General features: G+C 36.9%; 3 protein-coding genes across 3 annotated transcripts; all 3 read left to right on the top strand.

Moving 5' to 3' along the window:
* The first annotated feature begins 3,061 nt into the window (after positions 1 to 3,061).
* LOC148851677 (pathogen-related protein-like) lies at positions 3,062 to 4,606 on the top strand. Its single transcript, XM_088947510.1, has 4 exons — positions 3,062 to 3,313; positions 3,461 to 3,593; positions 3,789 to 4,087; positions 4,268 to 4,606. Exons 1-4 carry the CDS (start codon positions 3,155 to 3,157, stop codon positions 4,433 to 4,435), a joined length of 759 nt encoding a protein of 252 aa, XP_088803636.1. The 5' UTR covers positions 3,062 to 3,154; the 3' UTR covers positions 4,436 to 4,606.
* Positions 4,607 to 10,729: 6,123 nt separating this feature from the next.
* LOC148851676 (pathogen-related protein-like) lies at positions 10,730 to 12,209 on the top strand. The gene is made up of 4 exons (XM_088947506.1): positions 10,730 to 10,989; positions 11,133 to 11,265; positions 11,390 to 11,688; positions 11,868 to 12,209. The coding sequence occupies exons 1-4, from the start codon at positions 10,834 to 10,836 to the stop codon at positions 12,021 to 12,023; spliced, it is 744 nt and encodes a 247-aa protein (XP_088803632.1). The 5' UTR covers positions 10,730 to 10,833; the 3' UTR covers positions 12,024 to 12,209.
* A 2,878-nt stretch (positions 12,210 to 15,087) lies between these two features.
* On the top strand, positions 15,088 to 16,619 carry LOC148851675 (pathogen-related protein-like). Its single transcript, XM_088947676.1, has 4 exons — positions 15,088 to 15,318; positions 15,491 to 15,623; positions 15,732 to 16,030; positions 16,197 to 16,619. The coding sequence occupies exons 1-4, from the start codon at positions 15,166 to 15,168 to the stop codon at positions 16,350 to 16,352; spliced, it is 741 nt and encodes a 246-aa protein (XP_088803802.1). The 5' UTR covers positions 15,088 to 15,165; the 3' UTR covers positions 16,353 to 16,619.
* Positions 16,620 to 19,575: the final 2,956 nt, after the last annotated feature.

Genomic DNA, 19,575 nt, shown 5'->3' with positions numbered 1-19,575 from the left:
TACGAGGCAGCAACGTTGGGCTGATGCTGTACGGCCCAAGCGAAGTGAAGTTGGAGTATGCTCTTCGATTCAGATTTGATGCGTCGAACAACAAGGTTGAGTACGAAGTGCTGATTAACGGGATCAACTTAGCAAAGGAAATGGATGTAAAACACCTCATCGTGTGCAGCGGCTCACAATTGGTGGTCAACTAAGTTAACGGTGATTGCGTAGCTCACGACCAAACCATGGCAGCACACTTAACCAAGGTTAGAGAGATTTTACCGAACTTCGATTCGTGATTCATTAAGCAGATATCGAGGTTCGAGAACGCTGAGGCTGATGCACCTGTCTCAATTGACAGTACTAGGGAGAACGCGAAGCGGACAGTATACATCGAAGACCTGTCTCGCCCTAGCATTTTCAGGGGGGGGGGGGTAGAAGAGGTGGCTCGTATGTCTGTAGTGGAACCGAGCTGAATACATCTGCTCGTCGACTATTTGAACGCTCTTCAGGAGGTTAGCGGCGTCAACACCCGTCATAGCTCCTACAAAGGAAAAAGAATTCTAGTAAGCTATGAGATGAGGTAAGTACAAATAAGAGACTGTTTCTTTTGATGGAATTCCAAGGCATCACGCCAAGGTTTGCTTCTTTTGATTTGTAGACTTTGTAAACGTTATGTTCCTTACTTCCATATAAGACTTCCAAAGTATCTAATTTCCGACTCAGAGTTTGATTTTAACAACCCAATTAAACCGGAGTTATTTAAAAAATCCGCTCTGATCAAGATCTAAATTTAATACATACTACTATGACTTTGCATTTGTTTACATTAAATTAACATGGGTTTATTAATAAAGTTGATTTAAATATTGAATTTTCTTTAAAATCTTATAAATTCAAGTGTTATGGTAGTTATTTTTAGGGAGCATTCTTTTTCTGGATTTGAGAGGGGGGAAATCTGATCAATGGGATTTTAGTTTTAATTGACCAAGAATTACATGCTCATTTTTCAGATTAATGTGGGGAACAGGGAAAGTTTATTTTTCTGATACCCATCTCTTAGGTGAGTAAATGACATTTTCACTTGAGAGGGAAATTTCCAAAACTTAAATGGGACAAAAATGCCCCTTTTAATAATTAATTTTTATGGTTAAAATGAGTATTTCCTTTTTTACTTGGGAAATAAAAGAATATGGGTAAATACACTTACCCGGGTATGTGTTTCCTAGGAAAAACTTACCCAGATAAGTAACTTACCGAAAAGCGAGCGGGCCCTTAATTCACTTATTAACAAAAGATCTATCAGGAAAGACATGATACCAGATAGGAGTAGGAACAGGGCAGGTTTCGGGTGGGGTTGGGGATTATATTTCTTGTCCCTCACACCCACTTTGAAATAAATCTCAGTCCTTGACTCTTATCCCTGTCGGGGATAAAAGTTGCTCTCCATCCCTGATCCATGAAGGAAATGGATTTCTAGTCAAGACTTTGAATTCTTAAAATTTTTAAATTAAAATTAGTTTGAAGAATAAATTTACTTAAAATAAGGAATTGGTCACTTTTATGATAGTGGCTGATTGATTATAAGTTTTTCGGGTATCATAGTTGAATCCAACATTAATATACATAAAATAATATAATATAAGATAGTATTTTGATGTTTATTTTGTTTAATTTATTATGATATACAATACTTGAATCTGATCCAAGCCCAATAAAAATCACATGGATATGGATAAGATTCGATTCTAATTCGACTATAATAGGCTTAAAGTCAAACCTGTCGAAATCCGACCCAATTATATTCCCAATTCTATACTTATTAATCATGCAAATTAATAATATGGGTCTCATACAATCTCTGCAACTTAAGAATAAGGTTCAAAGTATCGACATATATCAGTCTGTGATAAGTATCACATTGAGAACACCCCGATATTCCCCTATAAAAAATGTATCAGAGTTCTGACCGATTCAGGAGGTGGAGGAACTTTAAACCAGCCTACCTGCGTATCGGGAGTATCAATATCTAGAACCTTGGTTAACAAGATTAATGGTCAAGAAGCTTATCAAATCTGGAGTGTGTATATTGTATTTTACCAAAACATGACTAATTGGTAATAGAAGGTTGATTAGATTCATTAGAGCTCTCCTAGCTCCTTGGTCTTGTTCTTGATTGATTTTGAATTTTTGATAGTTGCGTCTACATTTCCACGTTACATATTGTCACATTGGTCAATGTCGGTGTCGCCACCTTAATGGAAAAGTCAAGTCAATTAAATCTCTTCCTTAATTCCAAGTCACATATTCTTTTCCTTAATTAGTTATTATTTGTTGGTTGTCAATTCTTGTCGGTATTTTGATTGTATTCTTTAGCATTATTCAACGATCGATGATTGTACCGTTATTTGGATTAAAAAAAAGAAAAAGAAAATCCACCGTGCCCTTTTAAACTTTGGTTTTATCTTTACTCGAACAATTAAACAAAATGACTACACAACATGCTCATCTTCATAGTGATTACAAAATTATGATGGGGCTAATTAGCTCCGAATAATAATAATAATAAAAAAAAAAAAACTTGGGCTGGCCGTATAGGTCTTTTTGTACGTTGTTGTGACAGAGTAATTACAGGGCATGCAGGTCAGACTGTGAAAACCAGTCCTCAATCAACGGGTTTTGTTTATTCAGTTCCAAGAGTTAAAAAATTGGTATGTGTAGGCGAGAGAGTTTTGGATAAGAAATCAATTGAGCGAATTGTTCTTTCATGATCAAGTAATTTAATTACTAGTGTCATTGTTATACTTATTGGACACTTTCCTAATTAGTTAAGAGGGTCTAACCGCCGGCGGGAGGCGGCCGGGAGCTGTCTTATGGTTGGTGCAAAGCAAAAGTACACGTGGTACAGATGTGGATGGGTTCGTTCGGACCTGGTCTCCTAATTGGGAAAGTCGTGTAAGCATGGAGTAATGAAAATCAAACCCATTTGAATGGTCTCTATTCTCTACATGCTTGCATGGATTTGTCCATATATATATATATAATCTTTCCTCTTCGTTATCTACATATATCGGCCACCTCAATAGACCCTCGGTTTCTCCACCCTCACATAATACAGAATGCACCCAACGTAACAGACAACAAGCTAAACCTTTTTGCAAGCAAAAGATCGATGGCTTCCTCTAATGCTGCTACTGATCAACCCGTGGTAGAGGGTGACAAGTACAGATCACATATGTATGGAGAAGGAGAGAAGAATACCAAATGGAGGCTTGGTGCTCCTCCCAACTACGATGCTGTGAACAAGCTCTTCGAAGAAGGCCGAACTCAGGTTTCAATTCTCTCTTTTCTCTCTCTCTCTCTCTCTAGCATATCACTAACAGCTTTAAGGTTCGTTCTATTAGCAATGAAATAGCTAGCTTTGACTACTATTACTCTGATCAGTATTTAATATTATATTCTTCTGATCATTTTGTAGGAATGGCCAAAAGGGTCACTGGAGGAAAGAGTCCAAAATCTTGTGAAGACATGGGAAATGGAGATCGTGCATAAGGTCGATCCGGCTGATTATAAAACTATAAACACTACAAACTTTACAATCAGCATAAATGGTACAATCTTAAGTACTGCATACTGATATCTCTTCTTTCTCCCTTCATATATATATATATATATATATATATATATATATATATATATATATGTCCTAGTACGTAAATAGTAATTACATACTTATAATTAGTTAACTATATATTTCTATCTGCAAACTAAACTTCTCATTGAAACAACCGGTGGGTGAAATGTAGGAGGTAAACCAGTGCCACTTGAAGAGGTTGGGAGAATTGGAAGTTACAATTTATTCCTACAAACACCCTTGCCACCGAACTTACGTGTTTATGATCCATCCCTTGAAACAAGTCAATCGGCGTCTCAGGCTTTCCTCACCACATTCTCTCGTGGGTTCGCTGTGGAAATTCTTCAAGTATATTCAGGTCCTCCGGTGATTGCCTACAAGTTCAGGCACTGGTCTTTCATGGAGGGTCCTTTCAAAGGCCATGCTCCCACTGGGGAATTGGTGGAGTTCCATGGAATTGGCATCTTTCATGTACGTCTCTTTCTCTCTCTCTCTCTCACTCTATTCACCTACCTTATTCAATTCCTTCTTAGTTTTCTGCACCATTTTCATCTTATTAGTAGCTAGTGTGTAATTTCTTTATGAGATTAATTAGGAATGGAATTGCTTACTCATTTTGTTGTGTGGGGTTCCATCGATCTTATTCTTCAGATGGATGAATTGGTGCGCGTTAAGAGGGTAGAATTCTTTTATGAAGGAAACGAATTGCTGGCAAGTCTTATCAAAGGGCCTACTACAGATGGATCAGAGGCCTCAACCAAAGCATCTGGGGGGTTGCCCATTCTTCCACAAACTTACTCAAGCTTAACTGCCGTTTAGAAGCATGCATATATGTTCTCTTATATATCTTAATTAATAGAATGCCATGACTCTATGCGAGAAAGTGCATGTAATGTGTAGGTGGAATAAATGGCATTTCTACATCGTTTGTTCTTTTCATCATTTATGTTGAAGTGACAGTTGGAATAATGAGAAGTATTGTTGTAATAAATGAAACTTATTTGCTTACATTGTCAAATAATTAGGGGTGAGCATTATGGACTTTTTCTTAACTAAAACGCCCATACTTTTGAATTTAGTCTTTTTTGTGAGCATGAAAGGCAAAAATGTAATTTGATTACTAGTTTTCACTTGATTCAAGTCTTTCTCACTAAGTCCTATATTTAAGGTGTTAATTCTTATTTTCTCTCATTAAATCTTTTATCTGTGGTAATTTTGTTTCTCATCAATAAATTCTACTAACTAACTTTATATCCAATAATTTTAATAGTACAAAATCTATATGCTTAAAGCCAACATGAAAATAAAACAAATTTTCCATTTGAGTAATAAGTAGTTCAATCATTCGGGTCAAATGGGTCAACACACAGGGCCATAATTAATCAATAAATAAATAAATTTACAAAAAAAGCAAAAAATTTGAGCACATCTCTAATATTATATATTTATCATATTAATGAAGAATAAGTATGATAAATAATAAGTACTTTTATTAATTATAAAAACGAAATGAAATACAGAATTTAAAATTGACCAACAGATGAAATCATTGTTATGTTCAAGTGGTGGGTTAATGGTTCAATGTTTTATGTCAAATGGTTCAATTCCTAGTGCCATAATTAATTAATTAAAAAAATTTAAAAAAGATAGAGACATAAAATGTATAAAAAATATAGAAATTTTGTAGAAAAGATTTGGGTATATGTCTAATGGTATGCATTCATAATATTAAACAAAATATGTGATAAATAAGAAAATAATTTTACTAATGGTGAAAATCGAATTAAAAATACACTAACTTGAAAACAAACTGTTTTCCCGTCTATGTTGTGGTCAATGGTCCTACTCTTTAGGTAAAAGGGATCAACCCATGATGTCATATTTAAATAACAATAGATAGAAATACAAAAGAGTTATAAAATATAGAAAATTTATAAAAGTTAACATATTAAAAATATGATAAAATTATCATATTAGAAAAATATCTATGATGAACAAAAAATTATTTTTGTAATTAATTTTGGAAATGGAATTGAATATTTAAAGTGCCCTAAAATGAGACTCTTTCCTCTCAGCAAGTCAAATAGGTCAATACATGATATAATAATTATATAATAAAAAATAGTAGAAATAAAAGTTATAAAAAATATGAAATTTTAAATGGATCCTACATATATTTTTATAATATACGAACAAAATTTAAATCGAGCAACACACCATTTTTTAATTACGTAACAGATTGGATACCATTCAAGCTTATAGATTATTAACACTTTGATAGATGGGATGACTCCTTAGTATGCTGAAATAGCACCGTGTGAGTAGGGGTGTAGATGGCCCGGGTTTGGGTTTGACCCTATCCAAATCAAAATCAATTTGGATGGGTTGGATAGGCTGATAAGACATATTGAATTGGACCACCCCAAAAGCAACGATATATCTCAGCTCTCCATTCTCTTGTCAAATCTTTTCCTTTCAATTTTCAGACTTAAAAATGGTAGTTTTACCAAAAAAAAAAATAAATAAAAAATACTCTCTATAAAAGTGTGAATATGTGTTTTGGCTTCTGGAATGTTACCAAAAATGGTAGAAAAGTGTGAATGTGTTTTACCAAAAATGGTAGTGTTGAAGAAAGTATAGAGGAAGTGGAGAATGGCTCTGCTCTTTACTCAAAAGTCTATCTTTCAAAGTTTATAAATATCTATACTCTCTATAAAAGTGTGAATATGTGTTTTGGCTTCTAGAATTTTCATTGGACAGAAAATGGCCCCTCTCTAAAGTTTGGGTCAGAAAACAAACCAAGGTAAAATTGTTATTTTACATCTTCATTTAGTGATGATATAAATAAAATTAGACACGATAAATAAGAATTATTTTTATCTTTTTATTGATGATATAAATAATATGCAAAATTCAAACTAACTCAAATGAAAAATTATTTTTCCTATTTGGTGGTATATCATTTCAACATTTCGGGTCAAATGTGTCAATTCGTGAAGTTATAATTAAATAATAAAATCTTAAAAAAATAAAAACACAAAAATATACAAAAATATATAAATTATGTAGAAAACATTTGATCATATCTCTATATTAAATTATTAATGAACCAAGATAAGTATAACAAATAAGAATAACTTTTATGGACATAAAAATATATAAAAATGTAGAAAATTTTGAAAACATATTATATACTATCATCGTCACCATAAAATTTGTAACGTGCAAATCACGAAGCACATCCATCTTTTGTTTGTTCTATATCACCCCAACAAGAAGGGTGTATATTAATCTAAACTGAAAAACATACCTTCCATTCCGGCCTTCAAACCATCTCATTATCTTTCTCTGCTGTTGGGATATGGGTGGCTCTTATGTTGTTCCAAATATCTAGAAGAACTCGATCAAGGTTTCGTCTGAAATCTGAGTGATTATTTTGATTGATACTCACTGAGCCTAATATTTTGCTCATTTGGGGGGTAGCAATTTTGCTAAGGGGTTTATCTTCAACTCATACATCACTGACTCTTCATTGCCTAAACCCATTTTTTAATAGGATCCTTTGTTCTAGAATGTCTCTCCCAAACCCATGAAATTTTATTTTTGGCCTTTAACTTCCCAAAAGTTCTTTTCATTGTGGTATTGGTTTTTGATTACTTGAATCCATAAATTGTTAGGTTGGGTAAGCATTTTCCATCATTCATCCACTTCAGATTTTTAATTCCCTAAAGACCATTCCTTTTGAGTCTGCAAATGGTATTCCATTTAACAAGATTAATTTCTCTATTCTCTCCTTTCTCCCATAGGAAGATTTTCTAAAATTTATCAGTGGTTTCCATCTTTGATTTTTGGAATTTTAAGGCTATCGTTAGAAAGAGTGTCTCTAATGAGAGTGGATTTAAGAAGAATGACTCTTCCCGCTGGTGAAAGAGTGTTTCTTTTCCAACCAGATAATTTCGTGTTAATTCTTTCCTAATTAGGGGCGTTTATCAGTATATGGTCAGGTTGGGTTAGTTTATACTATATAAAGTCTGGGCTAGCTTGTTTGATAAATGGGCTTCAAATTTAGACTCTGCCCAGGCCCATGGGTTTAAATATACAACGCGGGCTGGACTCCTCTATATAGGAATTTCTACAAGGCCAGACAATGGTGTAAACTTTGGCCTCCAAATTGATCCATTTCAGCCAGGACTAGAATATTATAGATTAAGCTGGCCGATTTAAAAAAGATAAATAATTTTTTTTTAATTTGAAAAATAATTTTATCTATATAATTTTTTTAATTATATGTAAAATGTTACATATAATTAGAAATCTTGTTCCGGTAGCCCATACAGTGTAGCAGCTAGGGTATTGGCTAATGACTATGAACCTGCTCTTTGTGGTTTTTGGTGTGCTTTTGTAACTAGAAATATTTAATTTAGGTTCCATTTGGTTCCTAATAGAAATCAAAATCGGAATTGGAATAACCTATTTTTTAACCTATTTGATTGATCGGAATCATAATTAGATTCCAAAAGATATGCATGATTCTTAAGTAGGATTGGCATTGGGCAAAGAGAAATAGGGTTTGGGAGGTGAAATGGTCATTCCCTCGGATAGGGAAACGCCTCCATTCCACCAAGAATGGGAATTGGAATCTCATTCTACCCAACCAAATGAACGGACCATTCCAATTCTATTTCCAGACCCCTATTTCTATGGAACAAACAGACCCTTAATTTTTACAAGAAAAAGAAGGTTATATGAAAGATCTTAAAAATAACTCTAATAGGTGATAAAATGAGAGAAACCAATATCCAATGATTTATTCATATACATATATGAACATCAACAACACCAGTTAAAAGAAATAATCAGTTACAAGTTGAAATTGCTAGAATTGTCATGAGCAGACCACAAAGGAGTTAGCTAGGTGTACTGAGAAGTGATTTAAGCGCCTGTAATTTGACCATGAATATTCATGACACTGGACATATAATGAAATGGGATTTATGTATATTAGCTAGGTAATGGTGACAATGATAGAGAAAAAAATCAAGGTTTTTTAAATTGATCCGGAGAATGAACCAGTTAGGGGTCCAGTTCTTGCGTTGAATGGTCCGATCATTCAAACCAAACGGTTGACCTGTTCTGAAAAAAAAAAAAATAAATAAATAAATGATAAAATATGCTGAATGGTTCAAACACCCAGGTCAGTGATTTACTGACCAAATCAATGTTTTTTTTGTAAAAATCCGATTTTAAGGAAAAATGGAACCAATCACCAACCGGTCCCCGGTTTTTTCAGTCCGACTGTCCGATCCGGTCCAGTATTAAAAATCATGAAAAAAATGTAACAAGAAAACTTCAAAATAACGAGCTTGGATTTCCTACTTCCAATCCAGAATTTGACTCTCAAAATTATTTTCATGTAAATTAATTATTGTAAATTGTAATAGTCATTGTGAAGAAAATGAATATCACCGGTCCAAATGGACAAAATCATAATAGTCACGTAATGTGGTGGAATTCCAAGGCTTCGTGACACGGCAAATTATTTTTTGAATGAGTTGAGGTCTTATTCTTTCGGGTATAAGACTTAAACCTTCCCTGCACCTAAAACACTGAAACATCCTTCACTCTTCAAATTGGACTTAGACGTCTCCTCTCAGACTTAGAAAACGTTGTCTTTATTACAAAAAAGTAATTTACCCCAATTTAAATTTGGTATTAAATTCATTTATAATCATTTTATAGAAAAAAAGAAAAGCCCTCATCTTCAAACTAGGAACATTGAAAACATGACCATTGATGGAGTTGCATCTGAGTGCAGATCTCCTGCCCGTGAGAACCCAGCCCACGTTTAAAGCAGTCACACATGAAGAATATTTCATCCTCTGCATAGTATTATGCAGGGGGAGATGTATCCAATTTTCAACTCGTCTTCGCATGGACAGATGTGCCTTAATCAACCAGTATTCAAAATGCTAAAATCTTGATTTTAAAGCTCATATTGTTTTTTGGCCGTCAAAACTTCCAGAACAACTTTCAAAAAAGACTTGTCAAATGACCTCTTTGTAAACGTTATATTCCACGAGAGACTTCTAAATTATGTAAAAGCTAGAGTTAAACTCAAAAATCCGATCGGATTAAGATCCAAATCTTATATATATTACTATGCCTGCGCATTTATTTAGATAAAATTATAATGAATTTACTAATAAAGAATTAGTTTAAATATTGCATTTTCCTTGAAAGCTTATAAATTCAATTGTGTGGGCTGTGGGGGAAGTTATTTTTAATTCACTTCATTAGTAATATTAATCTATGATGCTATGGGTCCCATACAATCTTTACGACTTCAGGGAAAGAAGTTCATCTGATTTTCTATAAACCATCCATAAGAAAATTCATGCTCAATAAGCTTATCAAATCTGGAGTGTGTTTATTGCACTTGTTTTGTGTAATATTTGACCAAAACATGACTAATAGCTAATAGCAGGTTGATTAGATTAATTGGAGTTCTCCTCCTTCTTGGTCTATTATGTTGCTCTGATTGATTTTGATTGAGTGCGACTGCATTTATTAATTCCACACGTTACATCATATTGGTCATTATGGCTACCTTAGTGGACAGGTTATCAATTAAATCTTTCAACTTTTTAGGTTTTTGGTAGCAATTAAACCTCTTAACATGTCTTCATTAATTCCACTGGTTTTATAAAATAAAAAAAAAAAAAATGGGCCGGCCTGTATGGGTCTTTGTATTGCTCTAAGCCCATAACAGGGGCAGGTCAGACTGTGACATCCAGCCCTCACTCAACTCCAATGGGTTTTGTTTATTCAGTTCAAGAGTTAAAAAGTGGACATCAAGTAGTGTTATTGTTATAGGACTCTTTCCTTGGTTAGATGTTCCAACCGGGACGGTTGGTGCAAAAGTACACGTGGTACACATGTGGATGGGTTCTTCGGACTTGGTCTCCTTGGGAAAGTCGTGTAATCATGGAGTAATAATTTTCTTAGCGTGAATTATTGACAACCAAACCCATTTGAATTGTCTCTACACTACATGCATGGGTTTGTCTCTCTCTCTCTCTATATATATATACATATATATAATCTTTCCTCTTCAATATCGGATATCAGTCACCTCATCTCTCGGTCTCTCCACCCTCACATAATATAGAACAGACACAACACACAACAAGCTAAACCTTTTTCCAAGCAAAAGATCGATGGCTTCCTCTAAAGCTACTGATCAACCCGTGGTTCAGGGTGACAAGTACAGATCACATATGTATGGAGAAGGAGAGAAGAATACCAAATGGAGGTCTGGTGCTCCTCCCAACTTCGATGCTGTCAACAAGCTCTTCGAGGAAGGCCGAACTCAGGTTCGATTCTCTCTCTCCCTCTCTCTCTCTCTCTCTAACATATCACTTACATCTTTAAGGTTCTATTAGCAATGAAATAGCTAGCTTTGACTACTACTACTCAGATCAGTATATAATATTATATTCTTCTGATCATTTTGTAGGAATGGCCAAAAGGGTCGCTGGAGGAAAGAGTCCAAAATCTTGTGAAGACATGGGAAATGGAGCTGGCATTTAAGGTCGATCCAGCTGATTATAAATCCATAAACACTACAAACTTTACTGTCAGCGTAAATGGTATACAAACTTTAACTTCATATATACTATACTGATGACATATATCTCTTCTTAATTTTCTCCTTATATATAAATATATGTCCGTCCTAGTTTACTATTTCTATATGCAAACTTCTCAATGTAGGAGGTAAACCGGTGCCACTTGAAGAGATTTTGAGAATTGGAAGCTACAATTTATTCCTGCAAACACCCTTGCCACAGAACTTACGTGTTTATGACCCATCCCTTGAAACAAACCAGTCGTCGACTCAGGCTTTCGTCACCACATTCCCTCGTGGGTTCGCTTTGGAAATTCTTCAAGTATATTCAGGTCCTCCGGTGATTGCCTACAAGTTCAGGCACTGGTCTTTCATGGAGGGTCCTTTCAAAGGTCATGCTCCCACTGGGGAATTGGTGGAGTTCCACGGAATTGGCATCTTTCATGTATGTCGTCCCTCTCTCTCTCTCTCTCTCTCTCTATTCACTTAATAGCTTTTGTTCCTTCTTCTCTGGCCCCTTTTTTCATCTTAATTATTAGTAGTTTCTTTATGAAATTCTAATATTCAAGGAATAGAATTACTTACTGATCATTTTTTTGTGTGGGGTTCCATCTTATTCTTCAGATGGATGAATTGATGCGTGTTAAGAAAATAGAATTCTTTTATGATGGAAACCAAGTGCTGGCAAGTCTTATCAAAGGGCCTTCTACTGATGGATCAGAGGCCTCAACCAAAGCATCTGGGGGTTGCCCATTCTTCCACAAACTTACTCAAGCTTAACTGCAGCATATATGTTTTAATTTCTCTTAATTAATAAAATGCCTTGACTCGTATGTGAGCAAGTGAATGTAGTATATATGTACTTGAAATAAATGGCATTTCTACATCATTGATCATGTATTCTTTTCATTCAGGTTGAAGTTAAAAATTGGAATAATGAGAAGTTGTAATTAATTTTGTAATAAATGAATCTTATTTGTCTGCATTGTCCAATAATTATGGATGCACATGAATTACTCTGTTCCAATGTGGAGCCAAGTGAAGCCCAATTAGAATGTTCCAACTGTAGGCTGGTCTTGTGCTTTGAAATTTCAGCCCCTAATCTGGATTAGGTCTAAATTCCATGCCCATTTTTAAATGACAACATAGTCAATCAGATGAAAAGTCAAATTTGGTGGGCTATATCTGGTTTGATGATGCCACATTATCAGTCTAATCCAGTCAAATAGATTGAAGTGTGATTTTTGGAACAAAAACTCAAAAAACAGTTAATCTTAACAGAACCCTATATTGGCATGTTATCAGATCTTGTTTCTTTGGATGAATGGCTGGTTTTTACTCAAGGTGTATTAATTTAGGGTATATTAAGTATCCTTTGTCTTTTGTTTGGTTCTTTTTGAAAATTTGAAAGGAAATCGAGGGCAAAAGAGCACTAAAGTATATGTAGTTCTGCTTGAAAAACCCAAGGTTATTAATTCAAGGTATCTATAAGGTTCCGTTTGATTTGTGGGGATAGGGGTTCAGAATCAGAATTGGAATGGGCCATTTGGATTCTAACTATTTAGTTGGGTGGAATCAGAATCCCATTCTCTTTTCCTGTGGAATGACATTGCCCCATTTGCCTCTCTCTCCCTTAGGAATGAAATCACAATCCAGTTGATTCCAATTCTCATTTAGATTCCTATCTGGACCAAACAAATTATGAGAACAGACCATTTAGTTATTTACCTTTACCTTTTTTTGTCAACAACCTTTATTTGCTGATGTAATTACTAATTAGAGGTGTATATGGGCCTGGTTGGGCTGACTTATACTATATAAAATCTGGGCCCAATCTGTTTGATAAATGAGCTTTAAATCTAAACTTGGTCCTGGACCATGGGTTTAAATATAAAACGGCGGCAGCAGACCGGCCCTACGAATTTCTGCAAGGCTCGAGATTGGTATGAACCGGCCTCCAATTCAGTTTCAGCCAGGATTAGACCGTTGTCGATTAACCTGATCCATTAGAGCAGATGAATTAATATGTTTATTTTTAGGTTGCAAACTAATTTTATCTGTTTAGATTGTAAATTTTTATTTTCTCTTACTTTACTTAGTCATGTATATGTAAACTGTTAAATATAAATAGAACTCTGATCAAGTAGCCCATATAGTAGTAGCAGCCAGGGTGCTGGCTAGTAGCTCTACTAGACTGCACTGTACAGATTTTGATATGCTTTTGTAACTGGAATTATTTGTTAGGGAAAGAAAAAAGAAAGAATCGTGGAATCATAAATCCAAAGCGAAACACATGTCATGATTGTGTAAGTAACAAGAAAAAGAACATTTATGTCCCTATTCATGTTGATCATATAAAGCAACTTAGGCTCAGTTTGGATGGAGTATAAATACAAATATGTATGGTTCAAATACATACAGAATACAAAGGTTTTGCACTGAGCTTTTTTAGGCTTAGTTTGGAAGGAGTACAAATACAAATATGTACAGTGTAAAACTTTGTCTTTTGAAGTATTTTGTATATATTTGCACAATTGTACCGTAAATATTTGTATTTGTCATCTTTCTGAATTAATCTTTAAGAACAAACAATTTCAATAGGTGATAAAATGAGAGAAAATAAAATAGACTGAAATAATTTGATTATATGCATAAAAGACCATTATTAGAAGAAATGATCTTTTACAAATTTAAGGGACTAGAAAAACTAGAAACAGACAAAAAAGGACTTGAATAGATGTGAAATGGTTTGAACACCCATATTTGATGATAAATATAACATTAAACAGAAGGCAATAGCGAAATGGGGTTCATATAATTAGGATGGTGTTTGGTACAGCTTTTGGAAGAAATGGTGCTAGCTCAGGATTGGAGATGAGTTTAACAGAAAAGCGCCTAAAAAGTTATTTGGTTGAGTCATTTATTTGATAAATGGCTTTCTCGAAAATCGTGTGAACTATTTATTAAAAAACATTAATTTTGACATTTTTCATTTTCAAGACCGATTTTTCATTATTTGGCATATATGGCACTTAATAGTGGCATCTAGTGGTGCCTATTGGCGCTGAGGTATAAAAAAGAATTGTACAAAACGTTTAAATTAGATTTTGTCACGTTTTTCAAAACAAAATCTTATAAAACACTTATCTTACAAATGTCATCAATACCAAACAACCTCTAAGCTTAGATGATAGAGAAAAGAAAAACAGGTATCAGAAAACTATTAAGAATAGATGCTCACTTTCCACGAAACCATTAAGTGATAAACATGGGTAAAATGTCAAGACTCAAGAGACAGTAATATAGTCAGGATTAGGTGTTCAAACAGAAACATGCATGATGGTTCATCAAATGAAATATTATTGATCTTCCAACCTAGAACTTAATTTGATTCTTAAAATCTTTTTCATGTAAACTCATTCTTGTAAATTGTAGTAATTAATCCTTGTGCAGAAAATGGCTATCACTGGTTTGAACTCTGAATGGACAAAATTATAATAGCCACGCAATGTGGTGGACATCAAATTTCATGGAATTCTAAGGCTTCACGCGATAATCATTTTCTGAATCAGTCTGAGTTCTTGTAGTAATTAATCTTGTATAGACGTTCTTTTCTGCTGAGTTGAGCTCGAATAATCTAATATTCGTTTGGCTTGTCTCCACCCCTGTTTTAGCATTCACTCATTCTTTGGTTAGAGGGGGATCTAACCTGGGGCCAAATTTCTTGGAAGATTCGTATTAGCGTGAAGAACCAAATTTCTGAATGTGGAAACCAATCCTAGCTATTTGAATTGTCAACATATATGGATTGGTCTATATAATCTTCCTTCTCCATTAATTAAATAACCACATGTATCATCACCTCATCTCTCCACACTCACATATTCACAACACACCAAGCTAAAACATTTCTTTGCGAAATATGGCCTCCGCTCATGCTAATGAACCGGTGGTTCAGGAAGACAAGTACCGATCTCATATGTATGGGGAAGGGGAGAAGAATACCAAATGGAGGTTTGGTGCTCCTCCCAACTACGACTCTGTGAACAAGCTTTTCGAGGAAGGCCGAACTCAGGTTCTCTCTCTTTCTCTAGTTTTAAGGTTCTTCTATTAGCTGTGAAGTAGTTTTGAAGACTATTTATTAGCTATGAAAATTTGAATTGTTGTAGGTTTGCAGTAGAACTCAGAATTCTTAGGTGGAGTAGTGTAGTTATATATCCCTTAATTATATTCTTTTGATTTTGTAGGAATGGCCAAAAGGGTCGCTGGAGGAAAGAGTGCAAAATCTTGTGAAGACATGGGAAATGGAGCTCGTTCATAAGGTCGATCCAGCTGATTATAAAACTGTAAACGCTACAAACCTCACAGTCAGCATAAATGGTACAAACTTAACTGCATACTGATGATATATCTTCTTTTCTCCTAGTTTTATAAACTATCTCTGTCTGCAAACTTTTCGTTGAAACAAACGGTGGGTGAAATATATAGGTGGTAAACCGGTGCCACTGGAAGAGATTGGGAAAATTGGAAGCTACAATTTATTCCTGAAAACACCCTTGCCACAGAAGTTACGTGTTTATGATCCATCCCTTGAAACAAATCAATCGTCGACTCAGGCTTTCGTCACCACATTCCCTCGTGGGTTCGCTGTAGAAATTCTTCAAGTTTATTCAGGTCCTCCGGTGATTGCCTACAAGTTCAGGCACTGGTCCTTCATGGAGGGTCCTTTCAAAGGCCATGCTCCCACTGGGGAATTGGTGGAATTCCACGGAATTGGTATCTTTCATGTACGTCTCTCTCTATTCACCTAAGCTCTTATTCCTTCTTCTCTGAACCCCTTTTGATCTTATATATTAATAGTAGTTTCTTTATGATGAGATTATACTTAATATTCAAGGAATGGAATTGCTTACTCATTTTGTTGTGTGGGGTTCCATCGATCTTATTCTTCAGATGGATGAATTGATGCGCGTTAAGAGGGTAGAATTCTTTTATGATGGAAACGAATTGCTGGCAAGTCTTATCAAAGGGCCTACTACAGATGGATCAGAGGCCTCAACCAAAGCATCTGGGGGTTGCCCATTCTTCCACAAACTTACTAAAGCTTAATTAATTGCCATTTTGTTGAAGTATATATGTTTTTTCTTAGGCTATTTTTGGATTCAAGGAAAAGATAGGGAAAGAAAGGGAAAGGTAGGTTTGTAAAGGTTTCCCTACCTTTCTTTTCCTTTCTCTTCCTTTCTCTGCTTTTTCCTTCAAACCAAATGAATGTAGTGTGCAGGTGGAATAAACGGCGTTACTACATTATTGATCATGAAGTCTTTTCATTTATGTTAAAGTTACAGTTGGAATAAGGAGAAGTTGCAGTGTTGTAATAAAGATGTAGTTGGAAGAGTGGAACTTATATGCTTGCAATTGTCCAATAAAAACTACACAAGAACTATGCTGCCCTAGTTTGGAGCCAAGTCCAGCCCATTTAGAATATCCGTACTGTGGATTGGTCTCGAGCTTTTAATTTTATCTCCTAATCTGGGCTAGGCCTAAATTTCGAACTCATACATCCTACACACAAACTCTTCCCACATCCTTATCAACATGACATTACAGGCGTGAATTTAGAATAACTCCTATATGGGGAGATGTTCTCAATACAAACATTATGGTAGGGATGTGGGTAGGAGTTCTGGACAGATAATTGTATGCCCATTTCTGAACTGGCCCTTGGCATGGACCGTTAGGCTTAATGGACTATAGGAATTGCACTATTTTTCGTATCTTGGCCGAACTTAAACTTGTAGCATGGCAATATGTGTATCAGAACCTAAAAGACATAATACCCAAACTTGTAGCATAGCAATGTGGGTTAGTCAAAAGGGAAGCAGCGTAACTAAGCTCTGTTACCTACAACGGCATTTACATTATATTGTGGCTCATGGAGTTGAGCTCACGCCCAGAAAGCTCATGGCCAGGTCATGAGTTTCTCGTTCCAAGCCCACCCACCAGGCCTGCAGCCCTCCGCCACGAATTTTGGATATCAAGATATTTAGGCTTCGAAGTAGGGGTATCAATTGGACTAGATTTGATCCAATATGATCCAGTTCAATGTGAGTCTAATACAAATGGATATTTTGGACCAGTCAAATTCAATGTCTAGAGTGTCCAATCTATTCAAATTTGTTTCAATTTAGATCAGTTCCAATCCAAACCTGATCCATTGATACATATATTCTTATTTCTATCTGATGTAGCACAATCCGGTCACTCCTATCTGGCACTCGCATGGCTCCAGAGAGGTACTTGAGACGAGAGGAAAGAGGAAGAACTCCAGAGGGGTTTCCCAGTGGAAACGCTCCGATGCTTAAGTTAGTATTGAGTGCAAGAAGCAAAAGGAGAACGAAGGCTAAGAGTGAGGATAACGTGTTACCACTATGTTCAAGAGGTCAGAGATTCAAGAAGCCGTTTCCTTTTTGCCCTGAGGGCTTTTATAGGGACACTCACATCAGGTTGGGCATAACCGTCACTGGGCTCCTGCCACAGCTGTTACCGGCCAGGGCTGCAGGTGGCCGTTGTGGTGTACGCTTCACTCGGGTGAGTGGTAGGCACGCCTTTGCCTGTTGAGAGACGTGGACACAGACTGCCGAAAGGACTGGGACTGCGCCGTCAGTAGAGGATATGGCACAGTCTGGCCGGTACGGTCTATCAGTCGAAAGCTTTCTTGGGGGTGCTAGTGCGGCTCGTTCGCGAGCTATCTCGTGGCGAGCTTGGAACACTCCAGGATTACCCTTAGTGAAATTGGTCCTTGTAATGACTTGTCCGCTAGGGAGCTTGGGCGAGCTGATAACTTTAGCTCGCGAGCTACAGTTGCCTCGGAGTATCTCTTCAATGATAGCACAGGGAACCCGGAGTTCGCCTCGCGGCGGACTCCTCCCCTCGTGAGCTGTAACGTAGTGGACTGCTTCGTGGGCCCATCACTTGGTCGCTCCAGGCTTCAACGCTAGGCTGTCGCTCATGCTGAGTCGGCATCTATGTGTCACCATTTCATAGGTTGGGTCAAATCATTCTTCATCAATTGCCCCCCACTCCTCAAGCTAAGAGTATCGCCTTAGCACGGGGAGTTTATGAAGTGCGATGGACTGATTTGACCGAAATTCAAACTTGATTGACTGCCCTCATTAAATGCATTAGCAGGAATCAAGAGATTTTCTGGCTTTCCTAACTTTTCGGATTTCAAAAACGTGCCGAGGTGGATTTTAACTCCGAACATCGTGTGGCTGCGACTACCTTAATTATGGAAGACATGCCGCCAATTGCCTTCGGTTTTCAGAAGGCGTGCGGTCAGGGGGCCCGCGGACCGTTGGATCTGCTTTGACCTGGGCCGTTAATTTGAAAGGGTGGAGACTATAAATAGGGGGCCCCCTCAGGCCCTATTTTCTCTCACGCCATCTTGCTGCCTTTGGATTCTGAGGTCGCACACTTCACCTAGTCACCCGAGTTCCTCAGTCTGCTCCGTTCTGTCTACTCTGGTGAGTCCCAATCGCTGTCAGTCATGTCTGGGTACCCATGTCATACCTATCACAGGGGCAATAGCTAGGATGATGATGCTCCCTCGAGCTCGGGAGGAGCTTGGGAGCAGATCCTGGAGGCTTGGGAGGCCTCTGGCGACATGGCGTCTACTTCTAGGGGGAGGGAACCTGATACCTTTGGCCCTTCCTTAATGACAGCGGAGAGATTCAGGTCTCTGATTCGCTACTTTCGCCTCCCTAGGGACCTAGTTTACAGCCTCCCTACTAGCAACTTCCCCTGGGAGCATGGTCCCAATAACATAGTAATCTTTCAGGAACAACTCAAGGCTGGCTTGCGTCTCCCCCTGCACCCCTTGATAATGGAGGTGTTAAATCGTCACCATTGACTAGCTTCATCCCAATTCCATTCGAAACATGGTTGGGACTATATCCCTATGTTACGAGTACTGCCTTCCTTTGGACCTTGATATTTTTGTCTATATCCTTTGTATAAAGAACGTTGCTCCTGGGGTTCCTCCGGAGAGGCGCTTTTATTACCTCTCTCCCCGCCGCGGCTATAAGCTCTTGTACGAGCTGTCGAATAAGATTCCTGCCTGGAAGCGGGATTACTTTGTGGTCCGTAACCCCGATGGGTGGCCCTTCTCCACTGCTTGGAGGGGCGCCATTCAGGACCCTGGGGCCAAGCTGGACCCTGAAATTCAGAAAACGATGCTGTCCTGTGCGTCGGTAGGCTTCCTTTGCTCGGACTACTTAACCGAGGAGAAGCTCGTGCAGGCAGGCTTGAGTCCGGGTAGGTCGGCCTTTTAGGT

This window comes from Nelumbo lutea, chromosome 5, assembly GCF_056320005.1.
Source record: "Nelumbo lutea isolate HS-2025 chromosome 5, American lotus-T2T, whole genome shotgun sequence".
Lineage (NCBI taxonomy): Eukaryota > Viridiplantae > Streptophyta > Magnoliopsida > Proteales > Nelumbonaceae > Nelumbo > Nelumbo lutea.
This window is presented reverse-complemented; position numbering and strand designations above follow the sequence as displayed.

What these genes read in the sequence shown, in the direction of transcription:
- LOC148851676 (XM_088947506.1), top strand. Translation starts at nt 10,834, where the DNA reads ATGGCTTCCTCTAAAGCTACTGATCAACCCGTGGTTCAGGGTGACAAG. An exon ending in TCGAGGAAGGCCGAACTCAG is followed by an intron (nt 10,990 to 11,132) that starts GTTCGATTCTCT and finishes ATCATTTTGTAG; the next exon opens with GAATGGCCAAAAGGGTCGCT. An exon ending in CTTTACTGTCAGCGTAAATG is followed by an intron (nt 11,266 to 11,389) that starts GTATACAAACTT and finishes TTCTCAATGTAG; the next exon opens with GAGGTAAACCGGTGCCACTT.
- LOC148851675 (XM_088947676.1), top strand. Translation starts at nt 15,166, where the DNA reads ATGGCCTCCGCTCATGCTAATGAACCGGTGGTTCAGGAAGACAAGTAC. An exon ending in TCGAGGAAGGCCGAACTCAG is followed by an intron (nt 15,319 to 15,490) that starts GTTCTCTCTCTT and finishes TTGATTTTGTAG; the next exon opens with GAATGGCCAAAAGGGTCGCT. An exon ending in CCTCACAGTCAGCATAAATG is followed by an intron (nt 15,624 to 15,731) that starts GTACAAACTTAA and finishes TGAAATATATAG; the next exon opens with GTGGTAAACCGGTGCCACTG.
- LOC148851677 (XM_088947510.1), top strand. Translation starts at nt 3,155, where the DNA reads ATGGCTTCCTCTAATGCTGCTACTGATCAACCCGTGGTAGAGGGTGAC. An exon ending in TCGAAGAAGGCCGAACTCAG is followed by an intron (nt 3,314 to 3,460) that starts GTTTCAATTCTC and finishes ATCATTTTGTAG; the next exon opens with GAATGGCCAAAAGGGTCACT. An exon ending in CTTTACAATCAGCATAAATG is followed by an intron (nt 3,594 to 3,788) that starts GTACAATCTTAA and finishes GGTGAAATGTAG; the next exon opens with GAGGTAAACCAGTGCCACTT.